This window comes from Halichoeres trimaculatus, unplaced genomic scaffold, assembly GCF_033239565.1.
Source record: "Halichoeres trimaculatus isolate MK-OKI-2021-1 unplaced genomic scaffold, fHalTri1.1 fHalTri1_scaffold_4, whole genome shotgun sequence".
Classification (NCBI taxonomy): domain Eukaryota; kingdom Metazoa; phylum Chordata; class Actinopteri; order Labriformes; family Labridae; genus Halichoeres; species Halichoeres trimaculatus.
Window position 1 is genome coordinate 2,599,042 of NW_027437182.1, and position 22,861 is coordinate 2,621,902.

General features: G+C 40.9%; 2 protein-coding genes across 4 annotated transcripts in view; both read left to right on the forward strand.

Annotated features, from left to right (window-relative positions):
• Positions 1-20,169, forward strand: part of LOC141789418 (uncharacterized) — a 71,158-nt gene extending 50,989 nt beyond the window's left edge. The window contains exons 1-5 of one of the 2 annotated variants that reach the window (XM_074668816.1): positions 17,924-18,074; positions 18,662-18,772; positions 18,869-19,036; positions 19,151-19,267; positions 19,390-20,169. In XM_074668816.1, the coding sequence (XP_074524917.1) occupies positions 18,026-18,074; positions 18,662-18,772; positions 18,869-19,036; positions 19,151-19,267; positions 19,390-19,619 (675 nt within the window). In that variant the 5' untranslated portion in view covers positions 17,924-18,025 and the 3' untranslated portion in view covers positions 19,620-20,169. Of the gene's footprint in view, positions 1-17,923; positions 18,075-18,661; positions 18,773-18,868; positions 19,037-19,150; positions 19,268-19,389 lie in introns of those variants that run through there. The other variant, XR_012598208.1, reaches the window with a different exon arrangement.
• Positions 6,224-16,640, forward strand: LOC141789419 (urokinase plasminogen activator surface receptor-like). 2 transcript variants are annotated; one of them, XM_074668818.1, is made up of 5 exons: positions 6,224-6,294; positions 13,970-14,080; positions 14,176-14,343; positions 14,503-14,619; positions 14,742-16,640. In XM_074668818.1, the coding sequence occupies exons 1-5, from the start codon at positions 6,246-6,248 to the stop codon at positions 14,960-14,962; spliced, it is 666 nt and encodes a 221-aa protein (XP_074524919.1). In that variant the 5' UTR covers positions 6,224-6,245; the 3' UTR covers positions 14,963-16,640. The 2 variants fall into 2 exon arrangements, with proteins under 2 accessions (XP_074524919.1, XP_074524918.1); XM_074668817.1 differs by lacking the exon at positions 6,224-6,294 and adding an exon at positions 13,412-13,509 and having other exon boundaries at positions 14,742-16,639.
• Positions 20,170-22,861: the final 2,692 nt, after the last annotated feature.

Below are 22,861 nucleotides of genomic sequence, written 5' to 3' on the forward strand. Positions count from 1 at the left end.
TAATCAACAAATACATTTGATTTCATTTCATTTGTTTGTTTATTCGAACAGGTTAAAGACATAACAAAACAACAGAACAGAGAGGAATAAGATGCACAATGTGTTTAAGCAGAAAAAAAAACAAGAAAACAAAAACCATTAAAGAAACAACTCTTATAACTTAGATCTTTATACCTTGTTCGAAATTCGAAAATGGAAACATGAAGTGTGCAGCTCACAGAGAAAAGGTGTCAAGGTGTTTATCAGCACAACACTGCCACCTACTGGACTTCTGGTTCGTTTATGGCTTTGAGTCTGGATGCTAAAGGAAACACTACTCACTGCCCTCACCTTGATTTTCTTCGACATCATTTTTCTGGAGGAAAGACCTGTTGCTGGAAAAGTTCTGACGCTCTATCTCTTTTTAATTAGCAATAAGAAGTTTAAAAGTAATTTAACAGATATTTCCACAAAATAAATCCAAAAAGGGAAACAAGCCCAACATGAGCTCACCTAATCATAAGAAAACCCCTGGTAGCACAGTTTGCAACAAGACACAGGTGAAACAGATCAGAAGGACAGGGCACACAATCACAAAGGACGGTTAAAAGACACAGTAGTCAATGAAAACAACAATACAATGAAACAAGGCCAAGATGCCATAGACAGGAAGTAATGCAAACCTCAGTCTTTAAACCAATGATTTTAGTTGATTTCGCAAGTTTTAAAGAGACAGCATCAATTTAAGCCAGTCTCATAACGAACAAAATTTTCTCACAGTAACTTTAAATGAAGAATATATTAACAAGCATCATAAAACAAACAAAAAAAAAGCTAAATCTGACAGAAAGTTAGGAACAGGCACACACACAGTGTTTTTCCAAAAATAAGACAAATGTATAGGCGATCAAAAATGAAGACTGAATCCAGCTGTCTTTGTGTCTTTTTCATTATCATACCTCTTGACGTGCGGGTTTTGGTTTTAATGAACAGAAAGAGCAACCAGAGCAAGCAGCAGAGAAATCACACTCAGTTTGTCTGATGGAGCTGAGTTACACAGACTGGTTTCACAACATTTAGGAGCAGAGAATCGTGATAAATCACCTTGAAATGATCGATAGAATAAGGCACTAAATTTCAGCTCTGTGTGACCTTCACAAAGGTTTGCAGAGGCACAGCCGTAGAGTGGATAGGTTCCCGAACTGCCGGAGACTGTAAATAACAATAAAGGAAAAATATTCTTTACATTTCTTACCAGTCTTAAAAGCATCACTGGGGGCAGCAGAGAAACATTCAGTGAGCCAGGACAGACAGTTGCATCTTGAAAACTTACTGTTTGCAAAAATGCAGCGGTCCTCAATGCCCAGACACTGATGTTTCACCAGGTCAGACTCAGCCCATGGAAAACGGGTGTAACATTGCAGGCTATTTGGTTTCTGTTCATCAAGATCTGAAACAGAAGCAAAAACATATGTGACACAGATTTACCTATGCAGTCTTTGGGTGTGTGTGTATTTTGAAATTTGCAAAGAAAGTTTTAAATCTTTATTGTCTGAGAAAACAAAAAAAATGTACTTACAGGAGATATTTTTGTTGTTGCAGCCGTCTGTGGAACAGCACTCAAGAAATGAAGTCATCCTGAGATAATCAAAGCCCAGTGAAAATGATTGGTTGCTTCCATTGCAGAAGGAAGACGGTACACAGGTCCTACTAGTGGTATTCTTCGACAGATGGGTGTGACTAAATTCTTAGCAGAAAAACAACAAAAACAAACAAGTTTACATGGATCCGTGCAGGAGAAGACTTTATCTTAAATTGACACAATAAATGACTTAAAAACAAATTCTTCTGGTTCTTACCTTGAAAGGCAAATGTTAAACACTGCACATCAGAGTTACAGGGCTGTGGGGCTGTGTGATGGTTTTCCTGCACACACTTCAGAGCTTCAGCTGTAGAGAGGGGAGAGAAGGACAAACTGTGTTTATTAATAAAAACACGTCATTTCATGCAGCAGTTGAAAATTTCTACAGCATGCAGACTTTGTTTAAATAGTTACCAGAGCTGAAGAGCATCCAGATGAGAGGGACACACAGAGTCAGCTTCATCACGATGAGTCTCTGAACAGACTGTGAAACTTCATCTGATACAGAGCCTCTCGTTCAGAAGAGGAGGAGACCACAATTTCCACACACCCTGTTTGTTTCCTCGAGCTTGGCAAGTCAGAACCTGCGCCTGATGGGACGAGAAGCTGTTAGTGTCTCTTATCAAAGTTTCCCCCTCCTCTTTGGATTCTGCTTTTGTTCCACTCAAATCTTCCTTCTCAAGTCATAATAAGGAACTTTTGGAAACCCAAAAGTGAATGCTAGAATTTGGTATGGAAGGCTATTAGCTTGTCTCACCATCCCAACTTTTCCCAGTTCATCATCAACAGTGGAAACCACTTTGGATCGTCAGAGTCCACCTCAAACCTCAGCTGGGCTGGAAGGTTGGAAGGGTTGTTTGTTGGATTTTGCCATTCCTCATGTTAACTGCCACTCCATCCTCTGAAAGAGACTGTAACACCTGGCAATAAACCACCAGACCTTTTCAATGTCCCTTCAGAATATCATCATTTAAGTCTTCAGTGAGGAAGGGGTCCCATCTCTACCACCTCATCGCCTCCATGACTGTGCAAATGAATCACTTCTTGGAGCTTCTTTATCCACCAATCTGCTCTGTAACCTGTGCAAACCGTGTCAAGATAGTAAAGCTGGATGATCATTTTTTAAACCTAAATAAAGATGTGAACGTGGCATGGTTGTTGATGCCAGACAGGCTGGTCTGAATATTTCAGAAACTGCTGATCTACTGGGATTTTAACCCACAACCATCTCTAGGGTTTACAGAGAATGGTCCCAAAAAGAGGAAATATCCAGTGAGCAGCAGTTCTGTGGGACAAAATGCCTTGTTGATGCCAGAGGTCAGAGGAGAATGGACAGACTGGTTGGAGCTGATAGAAAGGCAACAGTAACTCAAATAACCACTGGTTACAACCGAGGTCTGCAGAAGAGCATCTCTGAACACACAACACGTCCAACCTTGAGGCAGATGGGCTACAGCAGCAGAAGACCACACCGGGTGACCCTCCTGTCAGCTAAGAACAGGAAACTGAGGCTACAATTCACACAGCAACACCAAAACTGGACAATAGAAGATTGGAAAAAGGTTGCCTGGTCTGATGAGTCTGGATTTCTGCTCCACATTCAGATGGTAGGGTCAGAGTTTGGCCTCAACAACATGAAAGCATGGATCCATCCTGCCTTGTATCAACGGTTCAGGCTGCTGCTGGTGTAATGGTGTGGGGGATATTTTCTTGGCTCACTTTGGGCCCCTTAGTACCAACTGAGCATGGTTTAAAGTCCACAGCCTACCTGAGTATTGTTGCTGACCATGTCCATCCCTTTATGAGCACAGTGTACCCATCTTCTGATGGCTACTTCCAGCAGGATAACGCTCCATGTCATAAAGCTGGAATCATCTCAGACTGGTTTCTTCAACATGACAATGAGTTCCCTGTACTCAAATGTCCTCCACAGTCCCCAGATCTCAATCCAATAGAGCACCTTTGGGATGTGGTGGAACGGGAGATTCTCATCATGGATGTTCAGCCGACAAATCTGCAGCAACTGTGTGATGCTATCATGTCAATATGGAGCAAACTCTCTGAGGAATGTTTCCAGGACCTTGTTGAATCTTTGCCACCAAGGATTAGGGCAGTTCTGAAGGCAATAGGAGGTCCAACCTGGTACTAGCAAGGTGTACCTAATAAAGTGGCTGGTGAGTGTACATCACAATATAAAACCTGTTTCTTGTCGGCTGGAAGGAGCATCTCAGTTTAAGGCAAATATTTGTGTGAAAGTGTGTTCAGCTAAGGACATGGCATGACATGACTGGATCAAATGAAACAAAAAATGTCACTTTGACTACTTGCCAAGAACATACCCTTTGCTTAAATCTCAATCACCTCCTAACTCTCAACCTCCTGTGTGTCTACAATACATTGACTGTATTTGAAGATGATGAAATTAAAACCCACTAGACAAGTTTGTTCATTTTTGAATTGTGGTTAGAGGGATATAATCTTAAAGTATATTCAAAAAACTTGAATGCTCAGTCAGTTAGTTTAAAATCATTTAAAGCTTATTTTTTACAGTGTAGTAGACTGATGAAATCAAATCATAGTCTTGTTTTGCACAGTAATAGATTTTTATGAGTAACATTGGTTGCACCAAGTGACATCAGTTTTATTCAAACAGAATAAAATAGAAAAGTTGTTTTCCATCAGATACTTAACTGTGTAGAATATCACAATATATTGTATCGTGACCCAAATATTGTGACGTGTATTGTACAGTGAGGTTTTTGCCAATACTTACCCTTAGTTATCACGGTGATCCTTGTTGTGATATATCAAATAAATGCAGGTATTTTTGTATTTTGGACACTAGGTGCCCCTGTTTGTTTGTGCGTCTGTGTGGAAATCAGAACATTTTGGAGGTGAGGCATGTGAAAACTTTCCACTTGAAAAGGAACACACGAGGGGGTGAGGCTGCTAAAATTACGTCATTCATCTGTGCGGAGCTGTGCTGACTTCAGGAGGAGGCTCAGAGTACATCCAAGGAGTCATTTGAGGTGGTTCAGGTGTTTGGTATTGCTCAATAAGGGGGAAAACTTACTTGGCAGAGTTACAACATTCTTTGTCTGTGGATGACCCGAAGGCTTGAATGAACGAGCTCCTTCTTGATTATGGCTCACTTTCAGACCTGATTTGTGTCTCTGTTCAGGGTTATCACCTCCCTGCAGCAGCTGTTTCTGAAAGTAAAATAACAAAGACTACAATACAGATGTTGTATTTCGCAAATGTGGCAAGATGGGGAGTTATACTCCCTACCACAAGGGGCAGTTGCCAATAAATACACCTAGCTGGCATCATTCTTTCCCCTCTTCCTCTTCCTCTCCCACGGAGCTGGCAGACAAGTGTGTGTGTTGGTGTGTGACGTTATGTCTGCAGAGCTGGGTTCCACTCTAAGGCCCCGTTTACACGACGCCGAAAATGGTCGATTCCGCAAACATTTCGTTGCGTTTTGGCCTTCCGTTTAGACGAGACCACGTTGCGTTTTCAGTGAAAACGCAAACTTTTGAAAACGCTCCCCAGAGTGGAAAGATCTGAATCTGCTCCTCCATCCAGCTCCGTGTAAACACAGAGCGGAGCGTCTCAGGGTGAAACGCTGACGTCACCGCATGCGCACTCGCAGTTTTAGGTGCAGGCTCCGCGCTCAGCCACATTTCAAGTTGAGCCAGTAGTTGGCGATAATGCGCGTTATGGTTGGATTGCCGACCGTCTCACACAACAAAACGGCAGAAAAAGAAAGAACAGAAGAGGAGACTTCTCCTCCTGGAGTCGTATGAACGCGGATCGTTTTCACGCCGTCCTCATGTAAACGCGGGTGGTATTTGAAAACGCAAAGGAAGAATCGTTGCGGGAGTCTCCGTGTAAACGGGGCCTAAGTGTGATGCGACTGGGAACTGGTCTTGTGAAGTCCATGTTGCGATTCCTGAAGTCATCAGAGTCTGGGCTGCATGCTTTTGTACGGGATTAATTTCTTATCTTAAATCAAGAGCATTTTTAATTGATTTGAGAGCATTATTTTATTGATCTTTTGGGGGGAGATTTCTCTCCAGTAGCGGGGAGGGAAGTGGGCAGGGAAGGGTTTGAGGGTATTTGCTCCGGTGGACCATTCAGGTCAGACTTGCTCCTGATTGGTCAAAAAAGGGAATGACATCAGTAAACCCCCCAAATCCGAACAGCTCGTTTTAGGTCAGCATTTTACATTCACAAGCTCTACTAAGTACAGGTTTTGTCATTAAATATCACATTTTGTGGGCTGGGAGGAAAGACAAAGACCCACAAATTTCACTAAAAGACTTAAAAAAGTGATTTTTGCACAATATGGGATCTTTAAAGTGTAGGGTTTGAATGAGATTAACTCCACACAGCTCATTTCATATTTTCTTTCAACATGGATCAGACAGTAATTTGTAGAGTTGGATCCTTCTTATTCCAGTCTTTGTCGTATTTGCTACGACTCCAGGTGTGGATTATTAACGCTGTTTCCAGAGTTTGGGAGTTCCTGTCGGAAACGCCCACAGAGGGAGGTATCCTCCTCTTCTGAATCAGAGGCTCTGTATCAGATGAAGTTTCACAGTCTGTTTAGAAACTCATCGTGATGAAGCTGACTCTGTGTGTCCCTCTCATCTGGATGCTCTTCAGCTCTGGTAACTCAACTATTTCCCGTCGCTTTATGCAAGTGTTAGAGCTTTGATTCAACCTGAAATGATTTGGATCAAAACCAGACTTGGTTTACTGACAGCAGTGGGATTACTCTGATTCATTTCCAGCTGAATTAGGGATCAGGTTTTGTGAAGTGCTGGTTAGGAGGAGTGGAAAGCCCACAGGGGGAACAAACCCGGAAAAGAAGCAAGGCATTTCGGTGTCTCTGAACAAGCTTTGAAGAACCAAAAAAGCCGACACAAATTTTAGATGATGTGGATAAAAAAGGAAGTTTTCACACAACTTGTGTCTGTTTTTCCTCTTTACAGCGAGAGCTCTAAAGTGTATGCAGGGTTCTTACACTTCAAATGATAGGACCGATGAAGTCCCACAGCCCTGTAACACCAACGAGCAGTGTTTAACAGTTGCAGTGCAACGTAAGGATAAAAATGTGTTTTTTAGTCAATTAGTGTGTCAATTTAAGATGAAATCCCCTGCACAGGTAACCAAAATTAACATTTTGCGCTTAGATTTTAGAGGCAACCAGCTGGAGGAGAGTATCACCAAAAGGAACTGTGCACCGTCTTCCCTCTGCAATGAAGGCAAGCAATCATTTTCAATCAACTACGATGATTTCAGGCTGACTGCATCTCTTCAGTGCTGCTCCACAGACGGCTGCAACAACAAAACTATACCATGTAAGTGCAAATTTGAAAATTTTTCCTTTTTTCCCCCAAAACAAAAGGTCGTAGAAGACGTCTTCAACCCTCTTCAGTTAATATTTTCAGGTAAATTTGTCCCACATATCTTTCTCTTTCCATTGCAGTTCTTGATGAACAGAAACCAAACGGTCTGCAGTGTTTCACCCATTATCCATGGGCTGAGTTTAACATTGGGGAACAACAGTGTATGGGAATTCAGGACCGCTGCATTGTTGTAAACGGTGAGTCTTTATGATGCAGCTGTCCAGCCTGTCTCACTGAATATGTCTCTGCTGCCCTCCAGTGGTGCTTTTGAGACAAGGAAGAAATGGAAAGAATGATTTTTTTGTTTTTATCCACAGAGTCCTCGGCCACTCAATTTCAAGGATGTGCATCTGCAAACTTTTGTGAAGGCAACACTGATCTGAAACTCAAGGCTGTACTCATTCGTTCAGTTGATGATTGGACAAAATCACTATTCTCTGCTCTTGAATGTTGTGGATCCAGTCTGTGTAACTCCGCTCCAGCAGACAAACTGAGTGTTATTTCTCTGCTGCTTGGTCTGGTTGCTCTTTCTGTCCATTCAAACTAAAACCAGCATGTCACAGAGTTTAATGGTGCACTACAACCACAGATGTAATCACAGTATTTATAAAGCAACCTGCTTTGTGTGATGGTTTGATAGTTGTTGTGTCCATGATGCTGTGTATTGCCCTCACTCATTTCCTCTTAAACATTTTCCCATTTTCCCATTGTAATAATCAAAGCAGCACTGCAACAATGGCAGCTTAAAAACCAATGATTCAACTTCACACTGTTGTAAGGTCTTTGCTTATCATTTGTGCATTTATTGTTTTCAATTTAGACCTACTGTCAGGCTGGTTATGGTATAGAATGAATTGAGTACTGATGCATATGTATAACATCCAAGGGTAGAGTCTGACTGTTTCTGTGAGTTATATTTACTGTCTGAAACAGCTGCTGCAGGGAGACCATAACAGCATGGGTGATTATTTTTTTTTATTCTTATTTTATTTTTTTATTTTTTTCACATCATTTTTGGTAAGATAACTGAAACAACAAATATACAAGAAGAAATTAAATATAATAAATTAATATTAAAAAAATACTGTAAATCAGTTTACTTCTCTTTTAAATGGAGACACATTTCTTCACAACATACTGTTGGAAAGTCTGAACCACTGGGTGGGGCTATCTGTGTCTGTAATAAAATATATTATTATTATTATTATTTGTATTATAATTATTTCTATTACTATTTGTATTGTTATATTATTATTATTATTATTATTATTATTATTATTTGGTAGATTTTTGTACTGATATATGTAGCTCCAGCCTTGCTCTTGTGAGACATGATACTGGTTCAGTGTTTATGTTATTGATTGTCTTACTGTAAAATGCTAGTGGTGTCTGATAGTGGTGTATGTGTGAATTCTGGAGGTTGGTAAGCTACAAGAGTCCAGCGTGAGCTCTGGACCTCATTTCACATTTTTTTACGTTATTTTTCAGCAGATATTTGACATGGGTAAAATCCTCAATCCGTGCCGGCAAGTATTGCAGCTAAATCTGCTGAGGACAGCGTCCTCCCACTCCGTCGTACATCTGCGGGTCAAGTCTCTTTCAATGGCTCAACAACCTGGGCCTTTCTATTGTGGAGCATCGCACGTCTTTGATCAGAAAATATTTATATATCTTAATATTATAATATCTTTTGCTACAATACTACTAAAACTCGTCACACTACTACTACTTTCAAAGAAATAAATACGGCTTCACGTATTATAGCGAAATGACCCTCAAGCGTTCGCTGGTCCAGCCTCCGCCATGTTGGTCTGCTACGCTGTTTCCACGGTCATTTCCATGACGATGCATGTCCATCATCTTTCGGGCGTGGAGCCAGGGGTATGAAGGAAGAGGCGGGTCTGAATTAGTTATCAACAACCTTTCCACTCGTTTTCTCCCAAACCGCTGACTACACCTTTAAAGAATAGCAGCAGTGTGGAGTAATGAATTGACAAGAGGCCCCCTTTTTCCATAGTACATGCTAATGTGAAAAAGGTAAACTTTGACACAAGAGGCCCCCTCCTCACATTGTGTCTGTTGCAAGAACTTCATAACACCATTCGGACCTCATTTTTGTCTTTAATAACTGGAAATTTTACATCTTTCTGGACTGATAGGATAAATGTGGCTCATATTGAGTATAACATGACAATTTCACTTAAATGCAAGACAAAAACACTCAATAAGATTTTGTTTTTTCAGTGCATTTTTTTTATAACTGACATATATATATATATATATATATATATATATATATATATATATATATATATATATATATATATATATATATATATATATATATATATATATACACACCTTTAATGTTCCAGTCTTATTTTATTGAAAGTTGTTGAACAATACCTGTGAAACAATAAAATCTTTATGTTTTAAATTTAACAACCAATAAAGTGTGAGGGTGGGCCAATCACCAACCCCTGATCACCGATCACCGATCCCCCAAAATTAAGGAAATCGACACCGATCGATCGGTACATGTCTAGTGTTAACATTCATTCAGGGAAAACAGGTGGCGCTTTTGGCAGAGTTTCAGGAGCACAACCACACCTCAGCCAGTATTTAAACCCTCCGAGCCTGCAACATCCTGTTTGCTCTTGCTGCATACACCCCTCACCCCTCCCCTTTTTCTCTTGGTTCCTACTGCTTTCCTTCTCCATGGGGTCCACCGTGCCTGGGAGCTATGACGGACTCTTTTCTGAAGCTTCCTTAAAATGTTTTCATCATACAACATTTAATTCCTAATGAGGGGCTTGGGCTTGGCTATGAGCCCCTAATGTTCTTCCATTTGTTGATTTTTTCTTCATCTTCCGGACAATCCAATCAGACGCAGGTTCTGACTTGCAGAGCTCGAGGAAAACAAACAGGGTGCGTAGAAACTGTTGTATCCTCCTCCTCTGAATCAGAGGCTCTGTATCAGATGAAGTTTCACAGTCTGTTCACTCTGTGTGTCCCTCTCATCTGGATGCTCTTCAGCTCTGGTAACTCAACTCTTTCCCATCAGACTTTATGCAAGTGTTAGAGCTTTGATTCAACCTGAAATGACTTGGATCATTTCCCCTTGTGGGATCCCCACAGGGGGAACAAAACCAGGAAGAGAAGGGAGGTGGTCTGGTCTCTTCCTTACAAGTTTTCCCTGTTGGTTTTTTGATCCGATTCCTGAAATGACGGGTCTATAGTTGTGTAACATTTTCAATCTGTTGACATGTTTTGTCCATTGCAGCAGTCCTGTAAAGCTGCCAAAGCATATGGTTTCCATTAGTACACATAGTTTGTCCTTCTTTACCCTCTGTACAGCGGAAGCTCTGAGGTGCTGATGCTATAAAAAGCCTTTGTTTTCTGACAGCAGAGGGATTTATCTGACTCATTTCCTGGGCAGTTAGATAAAGTCTGCATGTGTTTCTCTGTTTGCATTTCGAAGAGTTTCATGAAATAACTTCTTCTGTTGTGTAGCGCAGTGGCAAACCGTGGCCCCAGCCACCGGGCCTTTAGTAGGACCATGGGACCACACGTGGCAATAAACAAACAAAGAAATAAAACCAATAGCCAGAATCATGTGAAATGGAAGTTCAGTATATTGATAGTTTTGCGGTATTACAAATTGATCATGTGCCTGAACACTGCAATACCTAACACAACTTAATATTATTAAAAAATTGAAAAAAAAAAATCAATTTAAAATCAATCACTACGCTCACAATCCGCCTCATTCACGAACAGTGCATAAGCACAAATTTGTGTTTAAATCATGTGTACCTTTAGTGATTTACTGTATACTGTCCAGGTGTCTCCTCCTCATCCTCTTTATAACAATGTACTCCATCTTTTTAGATCACGTTAAAAATAAAGACTAAAATAGAGGAATATGGGAAATAACAGGTACATCCAGAGTAAATTACATTTATTTTGTCTCTTTTTTTCTCCATCTTTTTTCTCCTTTTTTATTTGATTTTAATGAAACGAGAGAAGCCAGATATATACTCAGTACCAGATGTAAAGGGTGTTTATTAGTGACTTGAAAGATGTGCATCAAACTTCCAGCTGCCGTCAGGTTAACTTTCCATTATGAAAAACGGCTTTGATCCGACATCAAATGTGACGGGACAGTGGATATAGACACAAACGTAAATGCTGGTTCAGACCGTTACATTAGATACTGATTGCTGTGATTGTTTATTGCATCAAAATGTGCCTGACACTCTGGAAACCTGCCTCTGAGGCTTTGTTGACATGTGCGCACATGTGCGCTTGTCGCCAAATTACAGCTGCGGAGGGTACGCTCTGCCCTGTGCCGAGGTTAGACCAGGTTGGAGCTGGCGAGCTTTCAGCGCAATTTCAAGCATTCCTTGAAAAGACAGCCTTGAAAACGGAGTTTCAAGTAATCCAGCAACCACACAGTCTTCTCCATTACTTTCCGCCATTTCTCTTCACGTTCTGCCAACTAGATCTTCTCTTTTCTCCTCACTCACTCACAGCTACAGTTAGGCGCTTATCCATTAAGTATTCGCGAATCCCCGGAAGATGACAGGAAATGATCCCGCCCACAACTTAACAAAATATGATTGGCTAAGACAGCTGTCATTGTCAAATTGTGTCCACATTCGCTTGAGTTACACAGGCATTCGTTGCAGTTGCTGAAGGCCCTGCCTGCCAGAAGGTGTCGCTGATTTACCCAGATACCATCAAAAGGAAAATTGTGATTGGTCCATTTTCCATTTAGTTATATTAACCCACTGTTTGCCAGGACAAGTTTATAAAAATAATATAAAACTCATTGCTATGATTTCAGTGAGTAAAATTAATAAATAAAATAAAATAAAACAAAATAAAATAATTATTTAGGAGTACAAAAATTCTTTCAATATTTTTTATTATGCCTTCACTGAAGACCTTGAAGGCCCAGAGGGTTCCCCTCTGGTGTAGCGTTTATCGTGTGTTGATGTTTTATTTTCTTTGCAGCAGTCTTGTGATGCTGCCTCATTAATACATAGTTTGTCCTCCTCTCTCCTCTCTGACAGCTGAAGCTCTGAAGTGTGTGCAGTATTACTCCAGAGACGGTGATGAGGGTAATAAAATCCCATCCCGGTGTAACTCTGGGGTGCAGTGTTTAACAGCTGCTTTTCAACGTAAGAACAGTGTTTTTGTTTTGAGTCATTTATTGTGTTGATGAAATTTTCTCTTGAATGAATTCATGCTTACTTTATTTTTTTATGCTTAGACTTTAATAAGAATGACCTGAAGAAGAATTTCACCTCAATGACCTGTGCACAGTCTTCCTTCTGCAGTGAAAGCAACGAGTCGTTATCATTTAGCTACGATGTTTTCAGGATGACTGCATCTCTTCAGTGCTGCTCCACAGACGGCTGCAACAACAAACCTATCCCCTGTGAGTAGACTTTTCTGATTTCATTGCCAGGAAAGAACAACTTTAAAACTTCACATAGCAAATTTCACACGCAACTCTCCAGTTTACAATTTTGGGTTAATCTTTGTCACTATCTTTTTCCTTTTATTTCAGATGTTGAGGAACAGAAACCAAACGGTCTGCAGTGTTTCACCCGTTATCCATGGGCTGAGTCTGAGCTGGTGAAACTGCAGTGTGGGGGCATTGAGGACCGATGCATTGTTCTTAACGGTGAATCTTCATCATGTAACAGCTGTTTCTCTGCTGCCCCCTTGTGGTGCTTTTGAGAATAGAAAGGAATGAAAAGAATAATTTCTTTTTGTTCATCTACAGAGACTGAATATGGTGTAATCCATCCGTTCTACGGCTGTGCGTCTGCAAACCTTTGTGAGGATCAAGCTGATCTGAAACTGATGGCTGTCTTCTTTCAATCAGTCCTTGGTGATCCAAGACGACTCTCTGCTCCCAAATGTTGTAAAACCAGCCTGTGTAACTCAGCTCCAGCAGACCAACTAAGTGTTGTTTTTTTTCCTGCTTGGTCTGGTTGCTCTTTCTGTCCTTTAAAACCAAAACCAACGTGTCAGAGAGGAAAAAAAAAAGACACAAAGACAGCTGGATTTATTGAGTGTATCTGTTTCTAATATTTTGTGAGATTGAGTTTTGTATTGTTTTATGATGCTTGTTAATAAAGTCCTCATTTTAAAGTGACTGTGAGGAACTTTTGTTGGCTATGAAACAGACTCAAACTGATGCCAATGCCTCTTTACAGATACTTGAATCCCCTGAAAACTTTAATCCAGTTTTTGTTGTATTTGTTGCGACCCCAGGCGTGAGTTTTTAAGATTGTTGGCAGAGTTTGAGAGTTTCTGTTGGAGACGCCCAGGGGGGAGGTATCCTCCTCTTCTGAACCAGAGGCTCTGTATCAGATGAAGTTTCACAGTCTGTTCAGAGACTCATCATGATGAAGCTGACTCTGTGTGTCCCTCTCATCTGGATGCTCTTCAGCTCTGGTATCGTAACCCTTTCCCATCAGGCTTTATGCAAGTGTTAGAGCTTTGATTTAACCTGAAATGATTTGGATCAGAACCAGACTTGATTTATTGACAGCAGTGGGATTACCCTGATCTATTCAAAGTTCATTTAAGGATCCTGTTTGTGAGCTGCTGCTGGTGAGGAGTGGGATCCTCACAGGGGGAACAAACCGCAAAACAGGAAGGGAGGCGTTCTGGTCTCTTCCTGAACAGCCAACTTATAGCTTGCATTAGCTTTAAACTGAACATTTTCATTGTAAACAAAGTCTTCATGTGTTTTTTCTTTTGATATTTTGAGCTGATTCATGAAATGTCAACTGGACTCGATGAAGGTCGTCTGTTGTGTAACTCTTATAATCTGTCAACATTCACTTTCGCTGTCCCGGCTTGTGGATATTTTTAGTAGACATAGCTTGTCCTCATTTCCCCTCTTTAACAGCTGAGGCTCTGAAGTGTGTGCAGGAAAACCTCATGTTCAGTACTGTGAGTGTTACAGACCCACAGCCCTGTAAGTCTCCTGATGTTCACTGTGCAACAATTGCTTATCAAGGTAAGAACCAAAACATGTCTTCAAGTCACTGATTGTCAATTTAAGATGAAATCTCTTCCTGTATGAGTCCATGTTCTCTTTCATTTTGTGCTCAGATTTCACAACCAAACGATCGGGGTCCCATTTCTTCAGTAGAACCTGTGCACCGTCTTCCCTCTGCAATGAAGGCAACCAATCGATTTCAATGAGCTTTGGTGATCACAGGATCACTGCTTCTCTTCAGTGCTGCTCCACAGACGGCTGCAACAACAAACCTATCCCTTGTAAGTAGATTTTTCTGTTCTCCCTTCCAGGAAAGTAGGGCTTTAAAACTTTCTTGGTAAACTTCAAAAAACGCCCACACTGAGATACAGTATCAACCCCCTCCAGTTTACATTTTCAGTTTATCAAAGTGTGTCGCTATCTTTCTCCTTCTGTGTCAGATCCTGATAAACAGAAACCAAATGGTCTGCAGTGTTTCACCCGAAAACGAGGGTATGAGTCTAATCTGGAGAAACTCCAGTGTGTGGGCATTGAGAACCGTTGCAGTATAAGAAAAAGTGAGTTTTCATGATGCAGCTGTTCAACTCACCTCACTAAATATTCCACTGCTGCCCCCCAGTGGTGCTTTTGAGAAAAGGACCAAACGGGAAGAATAATTTATCTTTGTTCATCTTTACAGATGATCCTACCGATCCATCCAGAGGCTGTATGTCTGCAAACCTGTGTGAAGAGGAAGCGAATCCAAAATTGATGGCAATCATATTTCAATCATTCATCGCTGATGCAGAACATCGCTCTAATCCTGGATGCTGTGAAACCAGCCTGTGTAACTCAGCTCCAGCAGACAAACTGAGTGTGATTCCTCTGCTGCTTGGTGTGGTTGCTCTTTTGATCCAGTAAAACCAAAAACAGCATGTCAGGGAGGGAAATTAATACACTCTGTTAGATTTACGTTCTATTATTGTTGATGCTTGTAAGTAAAGTCTTCGTTTAAGTGACTGTAAGGAATTTTTTTGGTTATGAAACAGACTCAAATTGATGTTGAATCCTCTTCACAGATACTGAAATCACCTGAAAACACTGGTTTTAAGTCTGATGATTTGTGTTTATGAATTTGTTTTTCATGCCAGTACAGTTTTACCATATTTTAATTAATACAGTGACTGTGAGGAAGTGTTGTTTCTTTCTTATTATTATTCCACACGCGCTTTGAAAACTTATTAGACCCCTTAAACATGCTCAAAAGCTCACCAAATATGGCACACATCCCACAATCACAAAAACATTCAATATGATACCAAACACGACTCCTAGCATCCCATAATATGCTCTTTAGCGCCACCTAGGCACACTATAACAGCCCTATCGGCCAGTAGAAATGTCGTACAGACATCAAACAATGCCACAATGTTCGTCTCATTGAGATGCAAAAATCATACAATGACTCCCCTGACTTATCTTAAACAGGAAGTTGTCAATTTCCCTTTCAAAATAAGACTTTGCTGCATTTTTACCCTTTCTGCCAAAATTATCTCCTCCAAAACCATAAGTGGTATGGGCTTGAAAATTGCTCACATGACAGACTAGACCCTGCTCCACAAAAGTTGAGTGGGACTTGGACATTTCAGACCTGGTGTTTCAATGACGAGCACTCAAAGTAAGTGAACCCTCCCAGCTCCCTCCATGTAAACGGACGGGAAAACACTTTTCATCTAGTGCAGGCTGCAGATTTAGGCCTCTGGACAAGAACGTAAAAGTTATACAGCTTTAAAAATCAAATGAATGGATTCCTAAAAAAATTTACTATGAAGTATCATATATTTTACACTTATTAGCTCATCATTCTGGCCTTAATGATAAGTTGTTTGTAACCTTTTGTGAATTTGAATCCTCTCTGCTCTGATGACGTCACACACTGATTAGGAGTTCAGTGCAGCTGCTCATGTGACTAACTAAAGAAGGGAAAATGCTGTTTTTCATGCACACATTATAATTGTATTATATATATAACGTGTATGACCTCCAACATCCCATAATTTCCTCTCCACCGCCACCTAGGCACACTAAAACGCCTCTCGTTTGCACTGGGAATGTCTTACAGACATCAAACCGACATCAAAATGTTTGTCTCACCGACACAAAAAATCATACGCTGACATCCTGACCTATACCAGACAGGAGGTCGGCTATTTCCCTTTAAAAATTACATTTCCACACATTTTTACCCTTTCTACACTCTGATCATTTATTTTAAACCCCCTAAGCATGCTCAGAAACTGACCAAAACTGGGACACACATTATGAGCACCCAAAATTTAGATATGATACCAAACTTGACTCTCAACATCCCATAATATATAATATATGATATATAATATACTAGAGGGCCATCTAGGCACACTAAAACAGCACTAACAGGGGCTAGGTATATCATAGAGAGATGAAACCAACACCAAAATGTTCGTTTCATTGAGACGCACAGAATGACAGAACAGCAGGGGGGACCGGCATGAGCCCCGAGGACCTGTCTAACACTGCTTGCAGCTTTATTTAGTATTATTTCTGTTTGTTTTTTTAAAATATTTTTTTATTATTTTAAATAAATAATACATTACAGGGGTCTCTATTTTTTTCTTGTTCTTTAATCATTTTTAAAGACACTGATTTCAACTTTCTACATTAGCACTCACTGGGGTTTCCAGAGGTGCCTGAGTTACTGTGTCCTATGGGGACAGATGTGAGCAGACAGAAGGCAGAATCCAGAGAGGAGAGAGAAACTTTGATCAGAGACACTAACAGTTTCTCAGCTCATAGCCTTGAAACTCTGAAGTGCTGTGTTCACCAATTGCCAATCGAGGTGGAAAACATATAAATGTGTTTTCAGTCATTAAAACTGTATTTCCACCAAGCAGTCTGGTTTGGATCTGTACAGTTTGGTATGGGTTGGATTGGTAAAGCCTGATCCTGTTTACATTTCCACAGCCAGTGCGTTAGCTGGACGGTGATAGCCGCATCAGTTACAAAATAGCGTGACGCCATAGCGAAAAAAAATGAAAAAATAAAAATAAATAAATAAATAAGTAAATAAGTAAATATAAAGCCATGGGCATCCCCGGGGCGCCGCAGGAACCCCGCTGTGCTACTTACCCAAAACCCAAGGCAGCGGATCCCCTTTACCCCATGCCCCAGGGGGCACCATAGAAACAGGGGTGTGAGAAGAGCCCCCTACCCCACCTCCCCTGCTCTGTAGTGTGTGGATGTTGGTGATCCGAATGCAGTTAAAAAGAAAAGTTAAAATTGGGGAGTGGGGACCGCGTAGCTCATGGGGCAGTGCCCTTCAGGTGGTTAGCTCAAAGAGCCCTGCCCACCATATACCACTTGGCCCACCCCCCAAGGGTCTCTGTGTGTGTTGTGTAGAGTAGTTGGTACCATGTAGGGATGTCTAAGTGCAAGTAAAACTGAGGCGCAAGTCTTATCAGGGTGCAGCAGAAGTGGTCCCAAAGGACCTCCCCCCGGCAGCATTTTTTGACGTTGATACGTTTCACAGTGAGGTTTTTTTCTCTTAACAAAAACAGGGAACTACTTTTATGAGAGACACTGACAGCTCCTCATCCAATCAGACACAGGTTCTGACTCGCTGTGCTCAAGGAATCAAACAGGGAGTGGAAACTCTTTTTTTTTGTATATGTTCACTTCATTATCTGCAGAAACATCTTCAGCCGTGATCCAGATAAACAAACTTTCTGACTTTGAGGGTGAACTTTATCGTTCTAGCCTCAAATTTTTTCCTTCTTTTTCCAGTTTTTGTCGTATTTGTTGGAACTCCAGATGTGGATTATTAAGGTTGTTTGCAGAGTTTGAGAGTTCCTGTTGGAGACGCCCACAGAGGGAGGTATCCTCCTCTTCTGAATCAGAGGCTCTGTATCAGATGAAGTTTCACAGTCTGTTCAGAGACTCATCGAGATGAAGCTGACTCTGTGTGTCCCTCTCATCTGGATGCTCTTCAGCTCTGGTAACTCAACTCTTGGAATTAGAGATTCTGTTTGTGAAATACTGGTGGTGCGGAGTGGGGTCCTCACAGGGGGAACAAAACCAGGAAGAGAAGGGAGGTGGTCTGGTCTCTTCCTGAACATGCTTACAGCTCGTGCCTGCATGTTTTTCTCTGTTGGAACAGATTCCTGAAATGACCGGTCTCCTGTTGCGTAACCTTTTCAGTCTGTTGACATGTTCTTTCCATTGCAGCAGTCCTGTAACCCTGCCAAAGCATATGGTTTCCATTTGTACGCATAGTTTGTCCCTCTTTACCCACCGTACAGTGGAAGCTCTGAGGTGCTAAAGCCCTGACAACCAGCCTTTGTTATCTGACAGCAGAGGAATTTATCTGGTCCATTTCCTGTGCATTTAGAGATCCTGTGTTATGATCCGTTAAAAACAAAGTCTGCATGTGTTTCTCTGTTTGCATTTTAAAGTGCTTCATGAAATGACAGCTGCACTGCTGTGTAACATTTACTGTCTGTTGATGTTTTATTTTCATTGCAGCAGTCTTGTGATGCTTCCTCATTAACACACAAAGTTTGTCCCTCTCTCCCCTCTCTACAGCTGAAGCTCTTAAGTGTGTGCAAGAAGAGCTCATGTCTGGTATGGAGACCAGTACAGAGCCGCAGCCCTGTAGCTCTCCTGATGTTCACTGTGCAACAATTGCTTATCAATGTAAGAGCAATAAACGTGTCTGTGAGTCACTTATTGTCAATGTAAGTTGTAATCTTCTCCTGTATGGATCCATGTTTCCTTTCATTTTGTGTTTAGATTTCACACTCACTCCGCCAGACTACTATTTCATCACTAGGACTTGTCTACCAACTTCCCTCTGCAATGAAGGCAACCAATCATTTTCACTGAGCTATTATAAAGCCAGGATGAGTGCTTCTTTTCAGTGCTGCTCCACGGACGGCTGCAACAAAAAAGATGTCTCCTGTAAGTAGATTTTACTGTTTTGACTGGCAGCTTTAAAACTCTCTTTGCACACACAACTCTCAAGTTTACATTTTCAGGTAAATCAGTGTGACTTTCTTTCTCCTTCTGTTTCAGTTCTTGATGAACAGGAGCCGAACGGTCTGCAGTGTGTCACCCGTTATCCACGGCCTCAGTCTGATCTGAAGGAACTTCAGTGCGTGGGCATTGATGACCGTTGCATTGTTCTTAACGGTGAGTCTTCATGATGCAGCTGTTCAGCTTCACTCACTGAATATGTCTCTGCTGCCCTCCAGTGGTGATTTTGAGACTAGGATGAAATGAAAAGATTGATCTCTTTCGTTTTATCTTTACAGGGACTGAGTATGGCATAACCCGTCCATTCTATGGCTGTGCGTCTGCAAACCTTTGTGAAGATCAAACTAATATGAAATTGCTGGGTTTCCTCTTTAAATCAGTCCTTGGTGATCCAGGACTGCTCTCTGCTCTTGAATGCTGTAACACCACCCTGTGTAACTCAGCTCCATCAGACAAACTGAGTGTGATTCCTCTGCTGCTTGGTCTGGTTGCTCTTTCTGTCCATTAAAACCAAAACCAGCACGTCAGAGAGGAAAAATAATGAAAAAGGCACAAAGACACTTGGATTCTATGAGTGTATATTCTGCATACTCTATTACATTTAGTTTTGTATTGTTTTTGATACTTGTAAGTAAAGTCCTCAATAAAATTACTGTGAGGAAATTTTGTTGGTTATGATACTCAAAAGACTCAAATTGATGTTGATGCCACTTTACAACTTACCATATCAACTGAGACCATCAGAATAAATACTGTTTAATAGGATCCTCGGCCACAGGAAGAGAGCACTATTGTTTTTCGTCCGTTTCTTTTTTACTATTATTGCTGTGAATGCAAAAAAAATGTTTTTCTTCTTCTTCATTCTTCTGCCCGTTTTTTTAGACCGCTACTGCTCCTACAAACTTCAACCGATTTTCACCGTTCAAACTTCAAAATGTGTGTCTCAGTGAGGACAAGTCTGCTATGACTTTTCAGAAACTTTTCACTTATACTTTCAGAGATATTCAACGATTTACACAATTTTGGTCTCATAGAGATGAATGCAGAATTTTCAAAATTTGCTCCCTTCGGGACATTTTTTCAGCCTGCTTCAAACCCTTCTCATTCAGTCATATATTCAGCTACACACTTCATTCAAACTTCAAAATATTAATCTATCTTTTGGCTTCATTCAGTGGGTTTCAAATGTTTTCTTGCATTCAAAGTTTCTTCACAATGACCCTTCAAAGGTCATGATGTATTTCAGCTCTTCTTGATGTATTTCGTGTGTATTGCACGGAATGTTTCAGCTTAGAGTGGGAGATTCAAACAACAGAGTGGGGAGAGGGGGAAACAATACCTGGAAAACTTCTAGAAAAACTGCTCTCTTGGTCACAATTTTTGCCCCACATAGGCATATTATAGAGTTTCCTGCTCAATTGCTACTCTATGCCACCAGTGCCTCTGCGCCCCTTAGTGGATGGATGTGGAATAGCTACATAGAAACTGAAACTGCTGAGAAACCAGAGAATTGAAACTCGGGAAAATAGACATAAATAAATAAATAAAAATAAATTCTTGGGGTCTCTGTTTTTTATCTGCTTTAGTCAGCTTGTTATTACATTATTTTTTTAAGACACAGATTTTTTTTTTCAACTCTTATGAGAGACACTGACGGCTCCTTGTCCAATCAGATGCAGGTTCTGACTCGCAGCGCTCGAGGAAAACAAACAGGGTGTGTAGAAACTGAGGTATCCTCCTCTTCTGAACCAGAGGCTCTGTATCAGATGAAGTCTCACAGTCTGTTCAGAGACTCATCATGATGAAGCTGACTCTGTGTGTCCCTCTCATCTGGAAGCTCTTCAGCTCTGGTAACTCAACTCTTTCCCATCAGGCTTTATGCAAGTGTTAGAGCTTTGATTCAACCTGAAATGATTTGGATCAGAACCAGACTTGGTTTACTGACAGCAGAGGGATTACTCTGATTTATGTCTTGTTCATTTAATGAATTGAATTGAACTGAATCGCTGAATAATTGCGATCGCTTTTAGTCTGTTGACATTTTCTTCCTAGTGCAGCAGTCTTGTGATGCTGCCATATTAATACACATAGTTTGTCCTCCTCTCCCCTCTCTACAGCTGAAGCTCTGAAGTGTGTGCAGGAATACCAATTTTCTACTGATAAGAAAGACCCAGAGCCCTGTAACTCTCCTGATGTTCACTGTGCAACAGTTGCTTATCTAGGTAAGAACAATAAACATGTGTCTGTAAGTCACTGATTGTCAATTTGAGATGAGATCTCTTACCTGTATGGGTCCATGTATCATTTAACTTTGTGCGTAGATTCAGCAGAAAATCCGCTGGACTTCTATTTGATCAGAAGGGCCTGTGCACCGTCTTCCCTCTGTGTTGAAGGCAACCAATCATTTTCAATGAGCTTTGATGATTACAGGATGACGTCTTCTCTTCAGTGCTGCTCCAAAGACGGCTGCAACAACAAACCTATCCCTTGTAAGTAGATTTTTCTATTTTCCCTCTTCAGTTTACATTTCAGGTAAATCCGTGTCACATATCTTCCTCCTTCTGTGTCAGATCCTGATGAGCAGAAGCCAAATAGTCTGCAGTGTTTCACCCGTTATCCAGGGTCTGAGTCTGAGCTGGTGAAACTTCAGTGTGGGGGCATTGAGGACCGCTGCATTGTTGTAAACAGTGAGTCTTCATCATGTAACTGTTCAGCTTGTCTTACTGAATGCTGCCCTCCAGTGGTGATTTTGAGACTTGGAAGAAATGGAAATATTAATTTCTTTATATTCACTTCCAGAGACTGACAGAGGTAGAACCAGTCTTTTCCATGGCTGTGCGTCTGCAAACCTTTGTGAAGGTGACACTGAGCTGAAACTCAGAGCTTTAATCGATCGATCCATCAGTGGTGATGAAAAACGATTCTCTGATCTCGAATGTTGTGGATCCAGTCTGTGTAACTCGGCTCCAGCAGACAAACTGAGTGTGATTTCTCTGCTGCTTGCTCTGGTTGCTGTTTCTGTCTGTTGAAACCAAAACCAGCATGTCAGAGAGGAAAAATAAAGAAAAAGATTCAAAGACACCTGGATTCAATGGTCCTCATTTATCAATCTTGTGTGGAAATTGGCACAGATCTGGTTGTGAAAATGACAGCAGCATGGATGTGACAAACTGAATTAGAACAGAGTTTTTAAAATCAATTTACACATCTTTTGCTTTTACTTTGATTAATTTATTTGTGATATTCGACTATTAGAAGCCACGATATCATTAAGTGTTTCCGTTCATGTCCAGAAACGTGGAAACCAACACACAGTTTAAATTTCCCTAAGAAACCCGGTTCAGATCCCAATCACTTCTACAACCTCCGCCACAATTCTCACTCATCATTCATCTCCAAAATTCTTGAAAAAATAGTTTCCAGCCAACTTCATTCTCACCTTACTCATGTAGCTGATATCAATGTCAGAATGCCAGCATTCCACTGGAGCAAAAGTATAACTTTTAAAAGACATCTAAACTTACAAATTGTGACTTTAAATCTAAGTCGGGGCACCACCCAATTTTGGAGAAAACAGGGAAACTTCAGAAAGGTTTACTGTAAGAATTCTGTGATTTAATGATTTATAGAATTATGTTAATTATCAAGTCTTGATATCAAAAGGCTTCTACATCAGTTGTGAGCTCTTTTGACTGGTGTAGAGAGGCCGTAATTTCAACCACACAAAGACAGAAAGCAATCTTTAGATAT

Excerpts from the sequence above, each read along its gene's own strand:
- LOC141789419 (XM_074668817.1), top strand. The coding sequence starts at position 13,458 with ATGATGAAGCTGACTCTGTGTGTCCCTCTCATCTGGATGCTCTTCAGC. Across the intron at positions 13,510-13,969 it reads CTGGATGCTCTTCAGCTCTG|CTGAGGCTCTGAAGTGTGTG; the intron begins GTATCGTAACCC and ends CCTCTTTAACAG. Across the intron at positions 14,081-14,175 it reads TGCAACAATTGCTTATCAAG|ATTTCACAACCAAACGATCG; the intron begins GTAAGAACCAAA and ends TTTTGTGCTCAG.